Here is a 15,989-nt window from a genome sequence, read left to right on the forward strand (position 1 = left end):
CCACCACCCCACTTTTAAAAGACAAAGTCCAACTCGCTGGGTGTGTTCTTCTGCACTTAGTGGCTCCTACTTCTGAGTCGACCCGCCTAGGAGCGCACTGTAAAAACCCACGGGGTGGTTCCAGCAGAAGGCAACGGGCACGAAGTTCGGTCAACTGGGCGATGCAGCGATGCACCTCTGGGTCGGTCCCGGTGGAGGGAAGAAGCGAGTCGGCTGGAAAAAGCTCACCGTCTTGGGTGGTGCGGAAATCTCAGCCGAGAAGGAGACACACACCCACGCCACGCCACGACTCGCCCACCCTCCCGCGCCCGCTCCGCCCTTGCGCGGCTCCGGGCCCGAAGGGTCCGCCGGGGTCCCGGGTCGCGGCGCGCTCTTTCCTCCGCCTGCCTTTTCCCGAAGGCTATAAATAGCCCGGCCCACGCCTCGGAACAGCGGCGGAGCTTTTAAACTCGCCCGCTTTGCAGACGGGAGGGAAACGGGAGCGAGCCAGCCAGCCAGCGGCGTGAAGGCAGGCAGGCAAGGAAGGAAGGAAGCAAGGAGAGAGGGAGGGAGGGAGGGAGGGAAGGAGGCACCCCCTTCGCCTCCATAGCCCTCATAGGGGCGGAGCCGCGAGCGGGGAGGACGCCGGGCTGAGGAAGGGTCCGCCCGCCGCTCCTTGGAGCGAAGCCCTCGCCTCGCCTCTCTCCTCCCGCCCGGCGCCTCGCTGAGTCCCGCGGCGCGAAAGGGAGGAAGGAAGGTGGACAGCTCTCCTCGGCGCCTCGTCCTGCCGCGTTCAGCACCTCGGACAGCTCCTCGCCGCGCTCAGACGGCGGCCAAAGGGCGCGCACGGGGCGCCCCCTAGAGCCCGGCGAAGGCGGGAAGGAAGGGCGGGAGCGCGAGTGTCCCCCCCCCGTTGTTCGCCGGCCGGTTCCTCCCCTCTCCGGGACACACGTGCGGCCCCCCTGCGGCCGGAGGAAAGGCGGGCGCGGCTGGGGCAGAGCGGACCACCGAGAGAGCCCGGCCGGCCAATCACCCTCCCCCCCAGCCCCGCGCCGCCCCGCCAACTCTGCGGCCCGAGCCTGCCGCTTCCCTTGCCCCATGGAGCGAGGCCCGCTTGGCTCCTAGCGCGGCTTCGGTCCGGCCGGGATGGCGTCGATGGGGGACATGGAGCCCGCTCCGTCCAGAGTGGCCACCAAGGTGGAGATCACCGTCTCCTGCAGGTGAGTGCGATGGAAGCGGAGGAAGGGAGGGAGGGGAGAGGGACCCACCGACCCCCCCCACACACACACACACACCGGTCCGCCGAAAGCCTGTTTGACCCGTCGTCTCTCTCTTTCCGGAGGAGGATTAAGTCAAAGCCCCTCTCCTGGTAGGGCTTCCCTTCCTCAACTATAGAAGAAACGCCTCCCAACAGAGAACCTGCGTGTCTCAGCAGGGGGTTGGATTAGTGTAAATAGTGCAGCCCTGGTGAGTGAGTGTGCAAGAGTGCATTCTCCGGATTGTGGTGAGCGGAGTGGTGCAAATATGTGTGCCTTTCAGGGCCCCAGTGAAAGGGTACTGGTTTGAAGGTGTACAATATAGGAGTAGATCCAATATTCTCAGGGCTGCAAATAGGTCATTGATCTGGTTTTCCTTGTGTACAATACTTATCCAACTGTCTTGTCATTTATGTGTACATGTGTGTGTCCTTCCAGGTTCAGTATGTGCCATTCTCTGTATTTACACACTGCGTGCACATGTCCGGCATTCATGCCTTTTCCCAGCTGTATGTGCCATTTTTAGTACTGCGTTCATGTTCCATTCATGTATTACAATGAGCATGTAGGTGTTCACCATAATCTTTCTGCTTTCACACTGGCACATTCGTTGTCATCAACCAATGTGCGTGTTTCATTTGTCCTTTGAACTGCTTCGCAAGCACTGTTGTTTTGCTCTGGATCTTTCCTTTGGATGAATGTTCATGTTTCATGACTGTAGCAATAGGCACCTGTCTCCATGTGTGTATAATACACATCCCAAGGCATGCAGCATTCACTTTTGCACAGATGTGCTGGGTGAGTTCCATGAACTAGAAATACAGGGTTAGAAGAAGCTGGGAGATGAATGACTGCATCGTCTTGCTCTCGTAAGTACAGGGAAGGGCAATGTTCTTTACTAAAGAGTTATATACATTTTGGGGGCTACTCAGCATAGACTTCCAAGCCAGTTGGGTACTGCTTGATATCACTACACATAGACTTTTGAGACCATATATAAACTCTGTTTTATAGAAGAGCTTTGAATTGGCACATCTGACACACTTTTTAACATCTGAGATTTCCTTAGCAAACAGGAAAAAAGCAAGTTTCTAGTCCTTACGATCACAGAGAAAAGTCAGCAAAGTTTCTTTTAGTTTTGTGGACAGACACTACACGGGGTTTTCAGTGGTTAGGAGATGTGATTTTTCCCTGTAATTCCCTCAACATCCCTGTTCTCTTCCTAGTTCTCTTTTCCCTTTCCTTTTTTTAACATCTCATTTCTGCTTCCTTAAATCTTTGTTTCAGTACCTGAACAACAGTTTGCAAAATTTGTGCCAAAATCATGTACAAGTTGTGTGTGTGTGTGTGTGTGTGTGTGTGTGTGTGTGTGTGTGTGTGTGTGTGTGTGTGTGTGTGTGTGTGTGTGTGAAGTTATCCAAATTTGCATGATTTATTTTAACAGCTAAATATAAATTTCATTCTGGGAGGTACGAGCTGAATAAAAACAAAGTAAGAGGATGTGCTAAGCTACCTAGACATTTGGGGGAAATGCCTTCTCTGCATTTGTGGGCTATTTGATGGTCACCTGGACATTAAGTGTAGAATACACAGCAGATGGAAGGCTGGAGGGGGAGGAGCGCAGGATTGGGGCGAAGAGGAGAGCCTGGGCTGCAGGGAGAAGGCTTCTGCCACAGCAGTGCCTGTACGCCAATTAATCCTGGTCCCTGGAGGCTGGGTTTAAAAATAGATCTGAATGGACACAGAAAAGGAGCCTTCCTCCCGGCAGCGAGAGAAGCTGTGGCTACCACCAGCGATAAGCATCAACCCGCTTTCCTGTGCAAAGAGAGTGGAGAGAAATCTGTGCCCCCGGAGGAACACCGAGGATGGACGGACTCTCATTGCAAGGAGCCCTGGGCTGCCTTTTACTACTGTTCAGAGTGCAAAGTCTCCTGGGTGGGGTGGGGGGTTAAGGAAGGTGGTGGGGATCAGGTATAAAGAAGAGAAGACCATACCTATGAGGGGAGGGGATGGCGTTTTCAGAGCAGATCTTAGGAGAATCCTTTTTGTAGCCATGCTGGTTGGGGGATTGGGGAGCATTTTTAAGACCCGCCGTCCAAAGAAGTGACTTTTGAAAGCTTCGGTTCAGGGGCAATATTTGGGGACACCTGATCTGATAAAACTTCCCAAAGGCCTCCAGCTGGCTGCATAGAGGACTGGGCTTTTTATTCCATTCAGACTGCTTCTCTTACATTCCTTAAGAAATCAGAGAAAGTTGATTCACAAGAAAAAACTTAAGACAATCACCTGGCAGATATCCTTTGATCGGTATTCCTGCATTGAAACAAGGGGTTGGACTTGATGGCCTTGTCGGCCCCTTCCAACTTCACTGTTCTATGATTCTATGAAAGAGGTTGTCTCCTTTGTGGCAGGCTCCCCTCTCCCTTATCGCATAGCCTTGCTCCCCATCCGCTTCCTTAAACCAGAGTTCTCCAGATTTGCAGAGGGCAGAAGGAATTGTGGCCATCATGTCTGGGAAACCTCCCATCCACTTGCCTTAGAGTTCCTAGCTTCTTGGAAGCCAGACAGAGGTAGTAGCTGCTTGTTTGCCTAAGGGATCCCTAAGGTGTGCTCACCTGGCCAAGGTAGATTGCTTTGAGCAAACAAAGACTTTTCTGTTTCCAGAGATTGGGTGGAGCTGCTATGGAGGGAGGGGCCCCTGAGCTGTAGCAAGGGATGCTGCAGTGTCTCTTTCTCCTTTCCCCTCCCGTCTAAAGCGGAGAAAGGGAGAGAAGAAGCAACTCTTCCCATGGCTGCCACCTGCCGTGCACCAGCACCCCCCTGGAAAGTTGTCCAGGAACTGACTGCTCCATGGTGGAAGTTCTCTCTCTTCTTCACCACGTACCTGATGTGGAGAGAATTGGAAAGAAATAAAAAAACAAACCAACTTACAAGTCTCAGTATCCCCAGAAGGAAGGAGGAAGCAAGTCATGCTTGCCTTCAGGTCAAAGGAATTGAACACATGAGCCCAACTTTTGGGCAGGAGGAGAGTTTAGCAGCTCAGAATCACTCGGGCCACCGGCCAGGCTAAGTGAAGGATTCCTTAGATTTGTAGTCCCTCCTCTTCCCCTGTCCCTCAAAATAAGGGGATTTCCATGAGGTAGGGTGCAGGATAGATGGATAGCGGACTGAATTAGATGTCTCACTGTGGAGCCAGCGGTTGGGAGTTCAATTCCTCACAATACTTCTTGTGAGTAGAACCAGCCTGGGTGGCCTTGGGCAAGCTGCCCCCGGAAGAAGAGAATGGTGAATCCCCTCGGAATACAGTGGTGCCTCGCTAGACAGTTACCCCGCATGACAGTTTTTTCGCTAGACATTGACTTTTTGCGATCACTATAGCGATTCGCAGAACAGTGATTCCTATGGGGGAATTTCGCTGGACAATGTTTGGTCCCTGCTTCGCAAACCGATTTTCACTTGACAACGATTTTGACAGCTCCCTCCGCGCTCACAAAACAGGTGTTTTCGGGACCTAAGCTTCACAAGACAGCGATTTAAACAGCTGATCAGCGGTTCGCAAAGCGGCTTTCCTATGGCCAATATTTGCTAGATGACGATTCTTCGCCGTTGGAACGCATTACAGGTTTCAATGCATTCCAATGGGGAAATGCTTTTCGTTAGACAATGATTTCGCTAAACAGCAATTTCAGTGGAACGGATTATCATTGTCTAGTGAGGCACCACTGTAGTCTCTACCTGGAAAACCCTGGAAAAGGTTGTCATAAGCCAGATGCCGAAAAAAACAGGCACCTACATGGATTGATCAGTCCTTGTCTTCCTACAGCAGCAGACAGAAATATTTCCATTCCGCTACTGAGAGGCTTGCAACTCACCTCAGGTGTAAGAGGGAAGCATGGTGATGGCTTTGTACATCTGCATTGGCTTCCCCCAGCCTAACATGCTGGACTACAACTCTCACGAGCAGTCCTGGACAAGGATGATGTCATTTGTAGTTCGGCTTCTCTAGCAGGCACAGGAGTTCGGAAGGCTGGTCTACACATAGAGGCTGGAGCGAGAGGGTTTCATGGTAGGCATCTTTTCAGCTCCGTTTAGCAGCGGTAGAGAACACTGTTCTGACAGCCCCAGTTCTACAGAGGGAAGCTGTTTGGCATTAAGTGCCTGCAGACTCATTTGATCTGAGCTCCTGTTAAGGAGCAGAAGGAAAGTTGGGTTAGAGGAGCCACCGAGAGGATCCGGAAGGCCTAACTGCCTGTAATGAGGGCAGAAGCCAGCACCACTCGCTCCAGGGACTTCTCTCCTGCCGCCTGTCATGGCTGTAGCTTGCTTAGCATGTCTCAGACTTAACGAGGGGCATAACGCCATAGAAGCAAAATCAGAAAGAGGGCGGGGGATGGGGCGCTATTTTGTTTGTTTGTTTCATTATTACAGGTACAAGGAGGAATTAAGAGGCCTGATATAAACCACCTCAGGCCTCCTCAAGAACCTTTCAGCAATGCACCGAATCCCATGAGAGTTTTCACCAAAGTCACATTATGCGCAGCTGGTTCTTGAGAGATGTTGGTAAAAGACTCAGGAAGGGTTCTGGGGTGCCTTTCCCCCCATTTGGACTGGGCCTTTGTAAGTGGACGGTTGCTTTCAGGCTGGTGTCCCCCACCCCTCCATCCCCTGCCTTTGGCCTGCCCAGCTGAATGCGAGGCTGGCATGGTGGAAGGAGACACCGTGTGACTTTACCCCCTTGCTATGCTCCTTGTGCCTGTAAGAGCTCTCAAAGGCTCTGTCCTGAAGAATCATAACAGCACGGCAATCCAGTACACATAGGTGTGGAGGGGGAAGAGGGACAGATAGGAAGAGGACTCTTGTCCAGGAAAGCACCCGTCTCATGGTGCCGTTGTTAAACTGCAGCACTGCAGTGAAGACTCTGCTCACAATCTGAGTTTGATCCTGGGTTCAGGTAGCAGCCTTGAGGTTGGCTCAGCCTTCCATCCTTCTGAGGTCAGTAAACTGAGTACCCAGCTAATGGGGGGCAAGGGGAATGTGTAGCCTGCATAACTGAATTGTAAACTGCCCACAGAGTGCTTTAAGCACTAGAAGCAGCAGACTTTGCTTTTACAAGCTGGCCTGGGTGTCTCCCACTTGGAAAGCTATGTGTGATTTTTTTTTAATGTTATGCGAACCCCAGATCTGTGCACAGAATGAATTATGCAACTCAAGTTTTTTCCGCATATGGCTAGTTTTTCTTGCATAATTTATTAAGTTTCTAAGGGTGAAGTTTTCAAAGAACTGAAGAGGTTGGGACAAGGTCAGGGTGAGGAAAACTGAGATGCAAAGGCTTGGTAGATGAGGAAGGACACGGCTGAATATTGGTGACACCCTATAGATATTGGAGAGAAGTGTCTTCAGGAGAGGCTAAGCCATATTGTCCAGGAATTAGTGTTGGTACATACTGCCATGCCTTCCCTAATTTGTCAAACTGCACCAGTAGAGTGTTCTGGTAACCATGAGGGCTAGCCACTTGCTTTTTCTACAAAGACGATGCAGAGCTTCATACTGGGTATCCAGTTCCATGTATTTGGGGGGAAAGTGGGTCAGTTCTAGCTGTGGGGGAGACCGTGCCCAGTACTGAGGACCCTTGGACAGAAAAAGAAGCTGTCCATGAAACAGAGCTCTGTGTTTGACCTGAAGGCTCCTATTTGGGATCAATCAGGTGTTTGAAGCAGTTTTCCAATAAAGCAAACTCTGTGTGATGAAAACAGGAAAGCCAGCACCACAAGAAACTACCAAAAACTTCAAAAAATTACTTCTTTTTTGCACTATAACTTCTCCTGCCTTCAGGACTCTGGGAACTGTAGTCTCAAAGGTAACTTTTCCAGGCTAGTTGGCTGAAGTGCAAGGATGGCTCAGTGTAACAGGTAGAAGGTATTGTTCTGAATAGCAAACAAAAAATAATTAGTAATAGGAGCATCATTATAGCTGTGGTAAAAAGACAATACACATTTAGTAACAAAAATGGACACAGCTTGGATCATTTGTGCAATTTGGCATGTGTGTGTGTATGTTTAGCATAATTGAGTGCTCTTCTGCTAATTGTAAAGAAGAGGCATAGGGCTTAAAACTGTGCCACATGGCCACTACAACCCAGACTGATTTTTATCTTTCATCAGGCTGCACCTCATCAAACATGTCTTTCTTATGGACTAGAAACCTAAGGAAGCTTTGGCTGTATTTGTTTAAAGAAAGACGGCACTAACTTCACCACCTCTAATACTTGTCAATGCCTTAGATGCATCCTGTGTGATCTTTTCATATTAAACAGACACACAGACACGTCCCAGGCCTGAGAGGAGTCGGGGAAATGTGTTGCTTCACCCATTTTTTTTATTTTATGAAGACATTAGTATTTTATTCTTCCAGAAAACCTCCACTCACCTGCTAAAACCTCCTTTGAATGTTTGTAGATTATCTCCTCCCTTCAAGATTCTAATCGTGTAGGCATCATGAGTCCAACATGAACACAGGCTCTCCCCACTGCCACCTGTTTTTTGTAATATTTTGTCTGATGAAGAGGTCTGATGATCTCGAAGACTTGCACATTTTGACATTTGGGTTCGCATGAGGCAGGTATTCCACTAATTTGGCTTGTTGTTGAAAATGGGGGCGAGAACGAACAGAGATCAGGGCTGCAATCTTAAACAAACGTAGTATTCGGAAACAATCCCAGGGAATCCAGTGGGGCCTCCCTCTTTGAATCATGATATGTGAAGCTAGTACTGTACCGAGTTGCGGAGATAGGCAGGGTCCAAAGAGGAGGCTCTGTTAGTTGTAATCTGCAGCCAGGATGTGGATGCAGAAGAGTTCCTAACTCAGACAGTGATGAAACACAACAGGAAGCCCATTTATAGGTTAAAATTTTTACCAGCCAATGACAAGGTAACAGCTGCACAGCAGTTATACCCATAAAGATGGAGCTATTCTTAATGGAGGAGCTTAAGGCATGCAGGCAATGATTGTCAGCCAGAATATCAGGGAAGAAAGAAAGAAGACAAGAAGCCTTTAGCAGAGCCTGGAGGAAAACGTTAGCGAGGCTGCATGGAAGAATATCATGCAAGGGAACAAAGCTAGGAAAAGTTGTTTTTTTTTTACTATGAGTCCCAGATTCCTCTAGATAGTATGGGAGTTGTAGACCGAAAGTAACTGTTCCACGTTTGGCAAAAGGGAATGGGAATACAAACCATGCATTCAGAGAGAATAAAAAAAAGGGCAGAGCACAAACCTTTGCACCCACTTTGAATTCAGAACTTGAAAGTGCTCCTTTTTCAAACTACAACTCCCAGATTCCTCTCTGCCTCTGGAAGGATTCTGAGAGTTGTTATCCAAAAAAAAAAAGGTAATTCTTTTAAGTTACTGTATTTCCAAATCATATAATTATGTAATGATCTTATAAAATTATATAATGATCTTAGAACTGCAGAGCTGGAAGAGACCCTATGAACCATAGAGTCCAGCCCCTGTCAAGGAGGCACAGTGGGGAATCGAACTCACAACCTCTGGCTCTACTGCCAGAGACCTAAACCACTGAACTATCCAGCAGTTCCTGTCATCATGACAACGACAGAGGTATAAGCTCCAGTTGCTTTTTGAGATTCCCCAGCACAAGCTCTGTGTTGCATAAGCAGCTGCAAACCAAGAACAAACTTCAGCGTTGTCACCTGGCTGCCGGGAACACGGCTGTGACAACTGTGTGATGTACACTGCTTTTAACTGTGCTTTCGGTATGGTAGAATCACCACGGCCTTCGGAGGAAAGAATAGCTTAGCCCACGAAAGGTAAATGCTTCATTTACTCATCCATTGGCAGTTCCATGCTGCTTTTCAATCTCGAACAAACAACAAAACCGTCAAGGTAGTTTACAAAGGGAAAAAAAGCAACAATAAAAGCACTTATGAAAATAATAGAACAATAAAAAGTTTCATTGAAATCACTGGGATGCCTAACTAACTTGACGTTCATAAAAATACTGTCTTAAAGTACAGACAGGAGACAGTTCTCCTTGGACTTTCTCTCTCTATCTCTGACAGATGTAGTAATCCTCATTCATTCATTTATCCATTTATTCAATATTTATGTCTTTATTTGTTTCACGTGGTGTTGTTCTCCAGTGCTTCTCATTGCATATGGGAAGCGATCTGCAAATTCTGAAAGTTTTTACCATGAACAAGTCAAACAAAATTCTCAAATCAGCTGCACTGGTTTTATTCAATAGAAACAGCTATTCCCAGTATCAGAGAAGGTACTGTTCCACCATCCCCCCGTCCGCAAAGTGAAACATTAAGAATCTGTCAGTAAAAAAAGGGGTGGCATCTTTAATTCAGCAGCACCATAAACATGGTTGAATACACAAGGATTTGAAGCCAGAGCTTTACAAGTTAACCGACCAAAGCCATCTGCCTGGATTAATGAATATCATTTTTGCTTTTTCCAGCACTTGGATTTTTTTTTAATCCTTAAGGTTCCCCCCCCCCCATAAAATTTAGGAAGAAGTTGTGGAAATGTTGCTCTGTTTGTATCAAGAATTGAACCAAACAAAATTCTCACTCATTCCATCCCCCGTTCAGCCATTCTTTTCTAAGGATTTCATTTTTAGGGTGGAGCGGGTGGTAGATTCGTCCTCTCCTCTTATCCATGATGTGAAGCTGCCACTTCATTGTTGATTTAATTGCCTCTTTTAATGGTCTTAATTTGGATGTATTAATAAATCAAGCAATAGAAGACGTTTTGGTGAGAGAACAAAAACAGTTTAGATGGGTCGGGGTGACTTTGGTGTGGGGAGGAGAAACAGAATCAAAGAAGTCCTACACAGAGCATAGAAAAGTTACTTTTGTAGATTCTGGCTCCCAGAAATCCCAGCGGACAGGGCTGGTATTAAAGCAGTGCTTAGGAAAGCTTCCAGAACTTAGAAAAGTAGGCACATGGGGTGGAATGTTGAAGAAGCTGTAGTATTAAAAAGTGACTTTTCCATGACAATTTTATACACCCACCCTCTATGCCCTTGCTAATCTCTAAACTTACAGGCTGTACCTCTCTCTCTCTCTCTCTCTCTCTCTCTCTCTTTCTCCTCTTTGCTTCCAAATCTTCCCAGGAACCTGCTGGATCTGGATACATTCTCCAAATCTGATCCAAGTAAGTCAGCCAAACTTGCAGAGTTGCAGGGGTGGATGTGGGAGTGGGTGCAGGAACCATCCTTAGCAGGAACTGATGAATATTGTTGGAAAGGCAAGAGAAGAAGAGAAAAGAATTCATCATCCTTTGGTGACTATCATAAAATAAGTTGCATCAGTGTGATCTTCTGGTCCAGAACAATCCAACCCCATAAGACATCAACTCAGAGCAGTTGGCTTGTCAGAGTCTCACATCAACCCAATTATATACTGTACAGAGAGCGCCATTGCCAGAGGGCCATCTGTGTTCATCTGTTGAGACAAAATGAGTCGCAGTGAATCCCAGGGGACTGTAACATCAAACAGATTTCCCGTGGCATTAACTTTCGTGCACTTTAAGCCACACCAACAGAGATACAGGGATTGTTCCTCAGAATTTCAGAGAGAGAAGACATGTACGCAGGGTTGGGAAGAGTGAAGATTTTGGACTACACAGTCAAAAGGAAGTTAAATTCTGAAACTAGGGGTGGTGGGTGGCGACAGGGACCACTTGCCTGTAAAGAAGTGGGTTACAGTGTACAAAAACGTACACCATATTCAATTTGTTGGTTAGGGTTTTGCAAGAGTCTTTGTAGTTTCTGTTGTGAGCTGACACAGCTCCTCTCTTGGAAATTAAGGAGGTTAATTTTTAAGTTGCCACAAGACCCTTTGTTCTTAACACTAGCTGTCCACAAAACTATAGTTGATAATACAAAAATCATGGTACCAGGGTAGCTGGGAACAAGCCCCCCCCCTCAAACCACCCCAATATTGTATATTATACTTCTACTGGAAGTTCTGGACAAAACATTAGGCATATGATGAAGTGAGATGGAATCTATGAAACATATAGTAAGCGTGTCACAGGAGTCTTCATTAAATGTTAAAATGCTTTTTAAAAACTAAGTGGAATTCTTCTAAGTTGGGCAAAGGGGGTGGAATGGAGATGGTCTTGATGAGAGAACTAATGGAAAGAGAGGCAGAGAAAGAGGGAAGGGTATCCTCCTTAGGCATTTTTCCTAGAGGCCTTAAGTGCCATCCCTGGTTTGTGTGTGTGTGTGTGTGTGTGTGTGTGTGTGTGTGTGTGTGTGTGTGAGAGAGAGAGAGAGAGAGAGAGAGAGAGAGAACCTCAAATACTTTCCTCTGAGAGAACGAAGCTGAGGGAATTGGGCAGGTTGGCTGAAGAGAAGACTGAGAGGCAATTTGATAGCAATCTTCAAAGGTTTGCAAGGCTGTCACATGAAAAATGGACTGAGCTTGTTTTCCACAGCTCCAGAGAGCTGGGCTCAAAGTAATGGATTTAAATTACCGAAATTGAGATTTTTATTTATTTTATTTATTTATTTACAATATTTTTTAGCCGCACCATTGCCAGTGGCAGTGAGAGCTGTTTGGCAAGAGAATGGACTGCCTTGTAGGGTGGTGGGCTCTCCAACATTGGCGGTGTTTAAGCAGAAGCTAAACAACCCCATGTCAGGGATGCTTTAGCTAGAGATCTCCTACGTTGACAGAGCTGGACTTGATAAGCCCTGGATTCCCTTCCAGCGCTAGTCTTCTGTGATTCTCTGATTCTAAATCAACCCGACATGCAAAAAAGGTTGCTGCCTATGCTTTACATTCTACAATGATTAATGTATGAGTTGGCAAATTGTTATAGGCATCATCCCTCTTGTGTGCTCTGTGGGAGCCTTGCGATTCTTCAGGAGAAGCTCATTGGGGTATCTCAGGGAGCAGATCAGTACGCTGGCTGGAAGTGGGCTGGGAAGTTATGAGAGCTGTCGTTCGAAAAAGTAACTTTTCAAAACTTTGATGGCGGTTGACATGATTCCTTGAAGGCAAACGTGCCATTCTAAAAGGCCAGATTGCGATTGAGGGCACCCTTCTGCAAGCTTCCATCATACCCTCAAGGGAAACCTGAAAGGCACCTCCAAGCCAGTTTTCATGGACAGCTTGGGAGAGGTGTTTCCCGTTAGGTAAGCACCACTAACTTGAATTGTGCCCCCCAAGGCAACAAGTAGCCAACAATATTGCCACAAAACTGGTTGAACTTCTTCTTGCCTCCTGATTTTCACTGAGTCCTCAGAGATGGGCAGAGAGATGCACTCTGTGTGTCCAGCCCCCCCCCCCCAAAATTGAACCCACACTGGGAGAGGGCAGGAAGTTTGGGGGAGGAGGACTTGTAGGGCAACAGCTTGTAGGCACAGGCAAAGGGTGATATGCCTGCTCTAATCAAACCCTGTTGGCTCTTTGGTGGGGTGGAGTCCTTAGATGGGTGTTGGCCACTTCCAGCCTGGATTGGCATTGGCCAAGAAGACTGTCTGTGCTTAACTAGAGGACACAATCATTCGCACAATCATCTTTGGCATCTGGCTCCAGTGTGGATGGGGAGCTTGGGCCTCTTTGCATTAGATCAAATGGTTCTCACGGCTACAAGTGGAATTTTCTTCCAGTGCAAGTAGCAAGAGGAGGCAAGGACTTGCATGCTCTGTTTCCATCCTAGAGGCAGCCCTCTGACTCTCCATTCCTGGTAAAGTGGTGCCTTAGCTTACGACCATAATCTGTTCCAGAAGATGGTCATAACTCGAAATGGTCATAAGTCGAAGCGCCATTTCCAGCCGAAGGGAAAAAATCACGAAAAAAAAAATCACTGCAAGACTCATTGGAAATTAGATTAATCCATTCTGTCCGAAGAGGGGGGAGAAAAGCAATAAAGCGTGCAATAAATGCACAAAAAACAAACAGAGCAGATTGGAAATGCACAGAGAACAAAGAGACAAGGTCGGAAATGCAAAGAAAGCAAAAGAAAAAGCAAGGGAAACATGCAAGACCCATTGGAAATGTGGGGGGGGAGCCAAAAAGCAACCAAACCCCCCAAGACCCATCGGAAATGGGGGGGAGCCAGAAAACAAACCAACCCCCCAAGGTTGTTGTGGATTTTTCGGGCTCTTTGGCCATGTTCTGAAGGTTGATCTTCCTAACGTTTCGCCAGTCTGTGTGGCGGGCATTTTCAGAGGACAGCACTCCAGAGGACACCCCCAAGACCCATTGGAAATGGGGGGGAAACCCCAAAATGCAACCAAACCCAAGTCCCATTGAAAATGGGGGAAAGCCAACAAAAAAACAAACCCTCAAGACCAATCAGAAATAGGGGGAACCCCCCAAAAGCAGCCAACCCCCCCAAGACCCATCGGAAATGGGGTGAAAAACAAAAGCAAACAAACCTCCGAAGACCCATCAGAGCACAGAAACTTAACCCCCCCAGCTCATAACCACCCTGCAAAAACACCCAGAACAGTCTTTTAAAAGCAGAAAACAGCACCTTACCTTAGCAGGCAGCCCGAAGCCTTCCTGCAAACACACACGCACACACACACTCAGAAGCAGAAGCCAGGCAGTCCCAAGCCTCTTCCTCTGATGCACACTAACTGCTGGGGCGAAAGAGCTACAAAGAAGCAGCCTCGTCGCCACCTAAAGTTAGCAATTTGAACTTCCCGCCTTTTTTCCCTGCCCTTTTTTGTTCGTAAGTGGAAGCAAAATTTTTAGTCCAGAGCTGGTCGTAACTCAACATGGTCGTAAGTAGGGATGTTCATAACTCGAGGCACCACTCTATCTATCTATCTATCTATCTATCTATCTATCTATCTATCTATCTATCTATCTATCTATCTATCTATCTATCTATCTATCTATCTATCTATCTATCTGTCTGTCTGTCTGTCTGTCTGTCTGTCTGTCTGTCTGTCTGTCTGTCTGTCTGTCTATCTATTTATTTATTTATTTATTTGATTTTTACCCCGCCCCTCTAGAACATGTCTACTATTTGCTTTCAAAAGGCTGTTTACAAGGATGGTGACGCTCAGTGTTGTGTGGTGAGTAGAGTGACAGACTAGCACTCAGGAGGCCTGGGTTCAAATCCCTGCTCAGCCATGGAAGCTCACTGGTGGTGCAGAACTGGTAAAGCCACTCCTTAAATACAGTGGTGCCTCGCTTAACGGGCTCCCTGTTTAACGATAAATCTGCATAGTGATGAAGATTTTGTGATCGCAAAAGCGATCACATCGCGATGTTTTTAATGGAAAAAATCGCTTTGTAATGATCAGTTCGCTGTTTCACTTACCACATAGCGATGATTTTCCAACAGCTGACTGGTGGTTCCAAAATGGCCACCGGGTAAAAAAAATGGCCGGCCGCTGTGTTTTCGCCTGGATTCCTCGCTTACCGAGCAGCGAAAATGGCCGCCATATGGAGGATTTTCGCTTTAAGGTGAGTCTGAAGCCCATAGGAACGCATTAAATGGGTTTTAATGCATTCCTATGGGCTTTTTATTTTCGCATAGCGACGAAATCGCTTTGCAGCGATTTTTGTTACACGGGTTATCGTTACTATGTATCTCACTTACCTTGAAAGCCCTGTTAGGTTCACTATAAGCAGTCCCAAGTTGAAAGTACATAACAATAATTCTACTTAAGGATGATAGCCCAGTTTGTCCCTCAAGACTCCCAGAACCTTGTTCTTCTGCTGTTATATTCCGTAGGAGAACAAAATGTAGAGGGAAATCTCCCTCTCAGCTATTATTTGGCTGGGCTGCTCAATGAGTTAGGCACTTGGCTGTGAAGCTAGAGGTTGGGAGTTCAATTCCCCACTGTACATCCCAGGAGAAGGGCCACCCTATGTAGCCTTGGGCAAGCTGCACAGTCCTAGGGCACCCCCAGCAGAAGGGAATGGTAAATCACTTCTGGGTACAGTACTCTCTACCCGGAAAACCTGGAAAGGGTCTCCATAAGTCAGCTTGAAAGCATCAGCATTTATGCTTTCATAGAGCAAACGAATGTTATTTTTTTTTCTTTATTTATTTGTACCAGATCATTGCACAATTTAAAATTATAGTTATGTATGAAATATGGTAGTAGGCATCCTTCAGTCTCGAAAGACTATGGTAGCGTGCTCTGTATGGAGGACTTGGAACAGCGTCTAGTGTGGCTGAGGAGGCCAATTCGAGAGTTACAATCTCTTCCACACTGAAGACAAATCCAATCTGTCCCCTGTCCAGCTCCCTGGTTTTGCTTCCTTTGTGACTTCCTCTTTGCCTCAGCCCGCTGGACAAGGGTCTCTTCAAATTGGGAGAGGCCGTGATGTACCGCCTGCCTCCAGGCTGAATGATCAGATGTCAGAGTTTCCCATCTGTTGAGTTCTATTCCTAAGGCCTTCAGATCCCGCTTGCAGATATCCTTGTATCGCAGCTGTGGTATGAAATATAGATACAATTTTTAAAAAAATTAAAATGTTAAGATCATTAGTCTGTTTTTGACCAGAAGTAGGCTACTTCAATATCATCTTGGTCATTTGCTAGATCTTCTTTTGTACATGTGGTGGGGCATAAACTGAATGCACATAACTGCTGCACTGATTTAATCTTTCCCTGGTCACAGAAAAATTTTCTTGAATCTAAGTAGCCCCATTTTGCCTGAATATTCTTTGATCTTCCTTCTTTGCTTTGAAGTCTATTAATGGAATGTTTACAAACATTGTGACTGCTGAAGATAGAAGTAAGGTCACAGAA

General features: G+C 46.9%; 1 protein-coding gene across 1 annotated transcript in view; it reads left to right on the plus strand.

Annotated features, from left to right (window-relative positions):
- The first annotated feature begins 1,000 nt into the window (after positions 1-1,000).
- The window catches only part of CPNE9 (copine family member 9), a 58,837-nt gene continuing 43,848 nt past the window's right edge, over positions 1,001-15,989 (plus strand). The window contains exons 1-2 of the mRNA XM_072989252.2: positions 1,001-1,199; positions 10,372-10,412. Of these exons, the coding sequence (XP_072845353.1) occupies positions 1,126-1,199; positions 10,372-10,412 (115 nt within the window). The 5' untranslated portion in view covers positions 1,001-1,125. The remainder of the gene's footprint in view (positions 1,200-10,371; positions 10,413-15,989) is intronic.

Source organism: Pogona vitticeps, chromosome 2 (genome assembly GCF_051106095.1).
Source record: "Pogona vitticeps strain Pit_001003342236 chromosome 2, PviZW2.1, whole genome shotgun sequence".
NCBI lineage: Eukaryota > Metazoa > Chordata > Lepidosauria > Squamata > Agamidae > Pogona > Pogona vitticeps.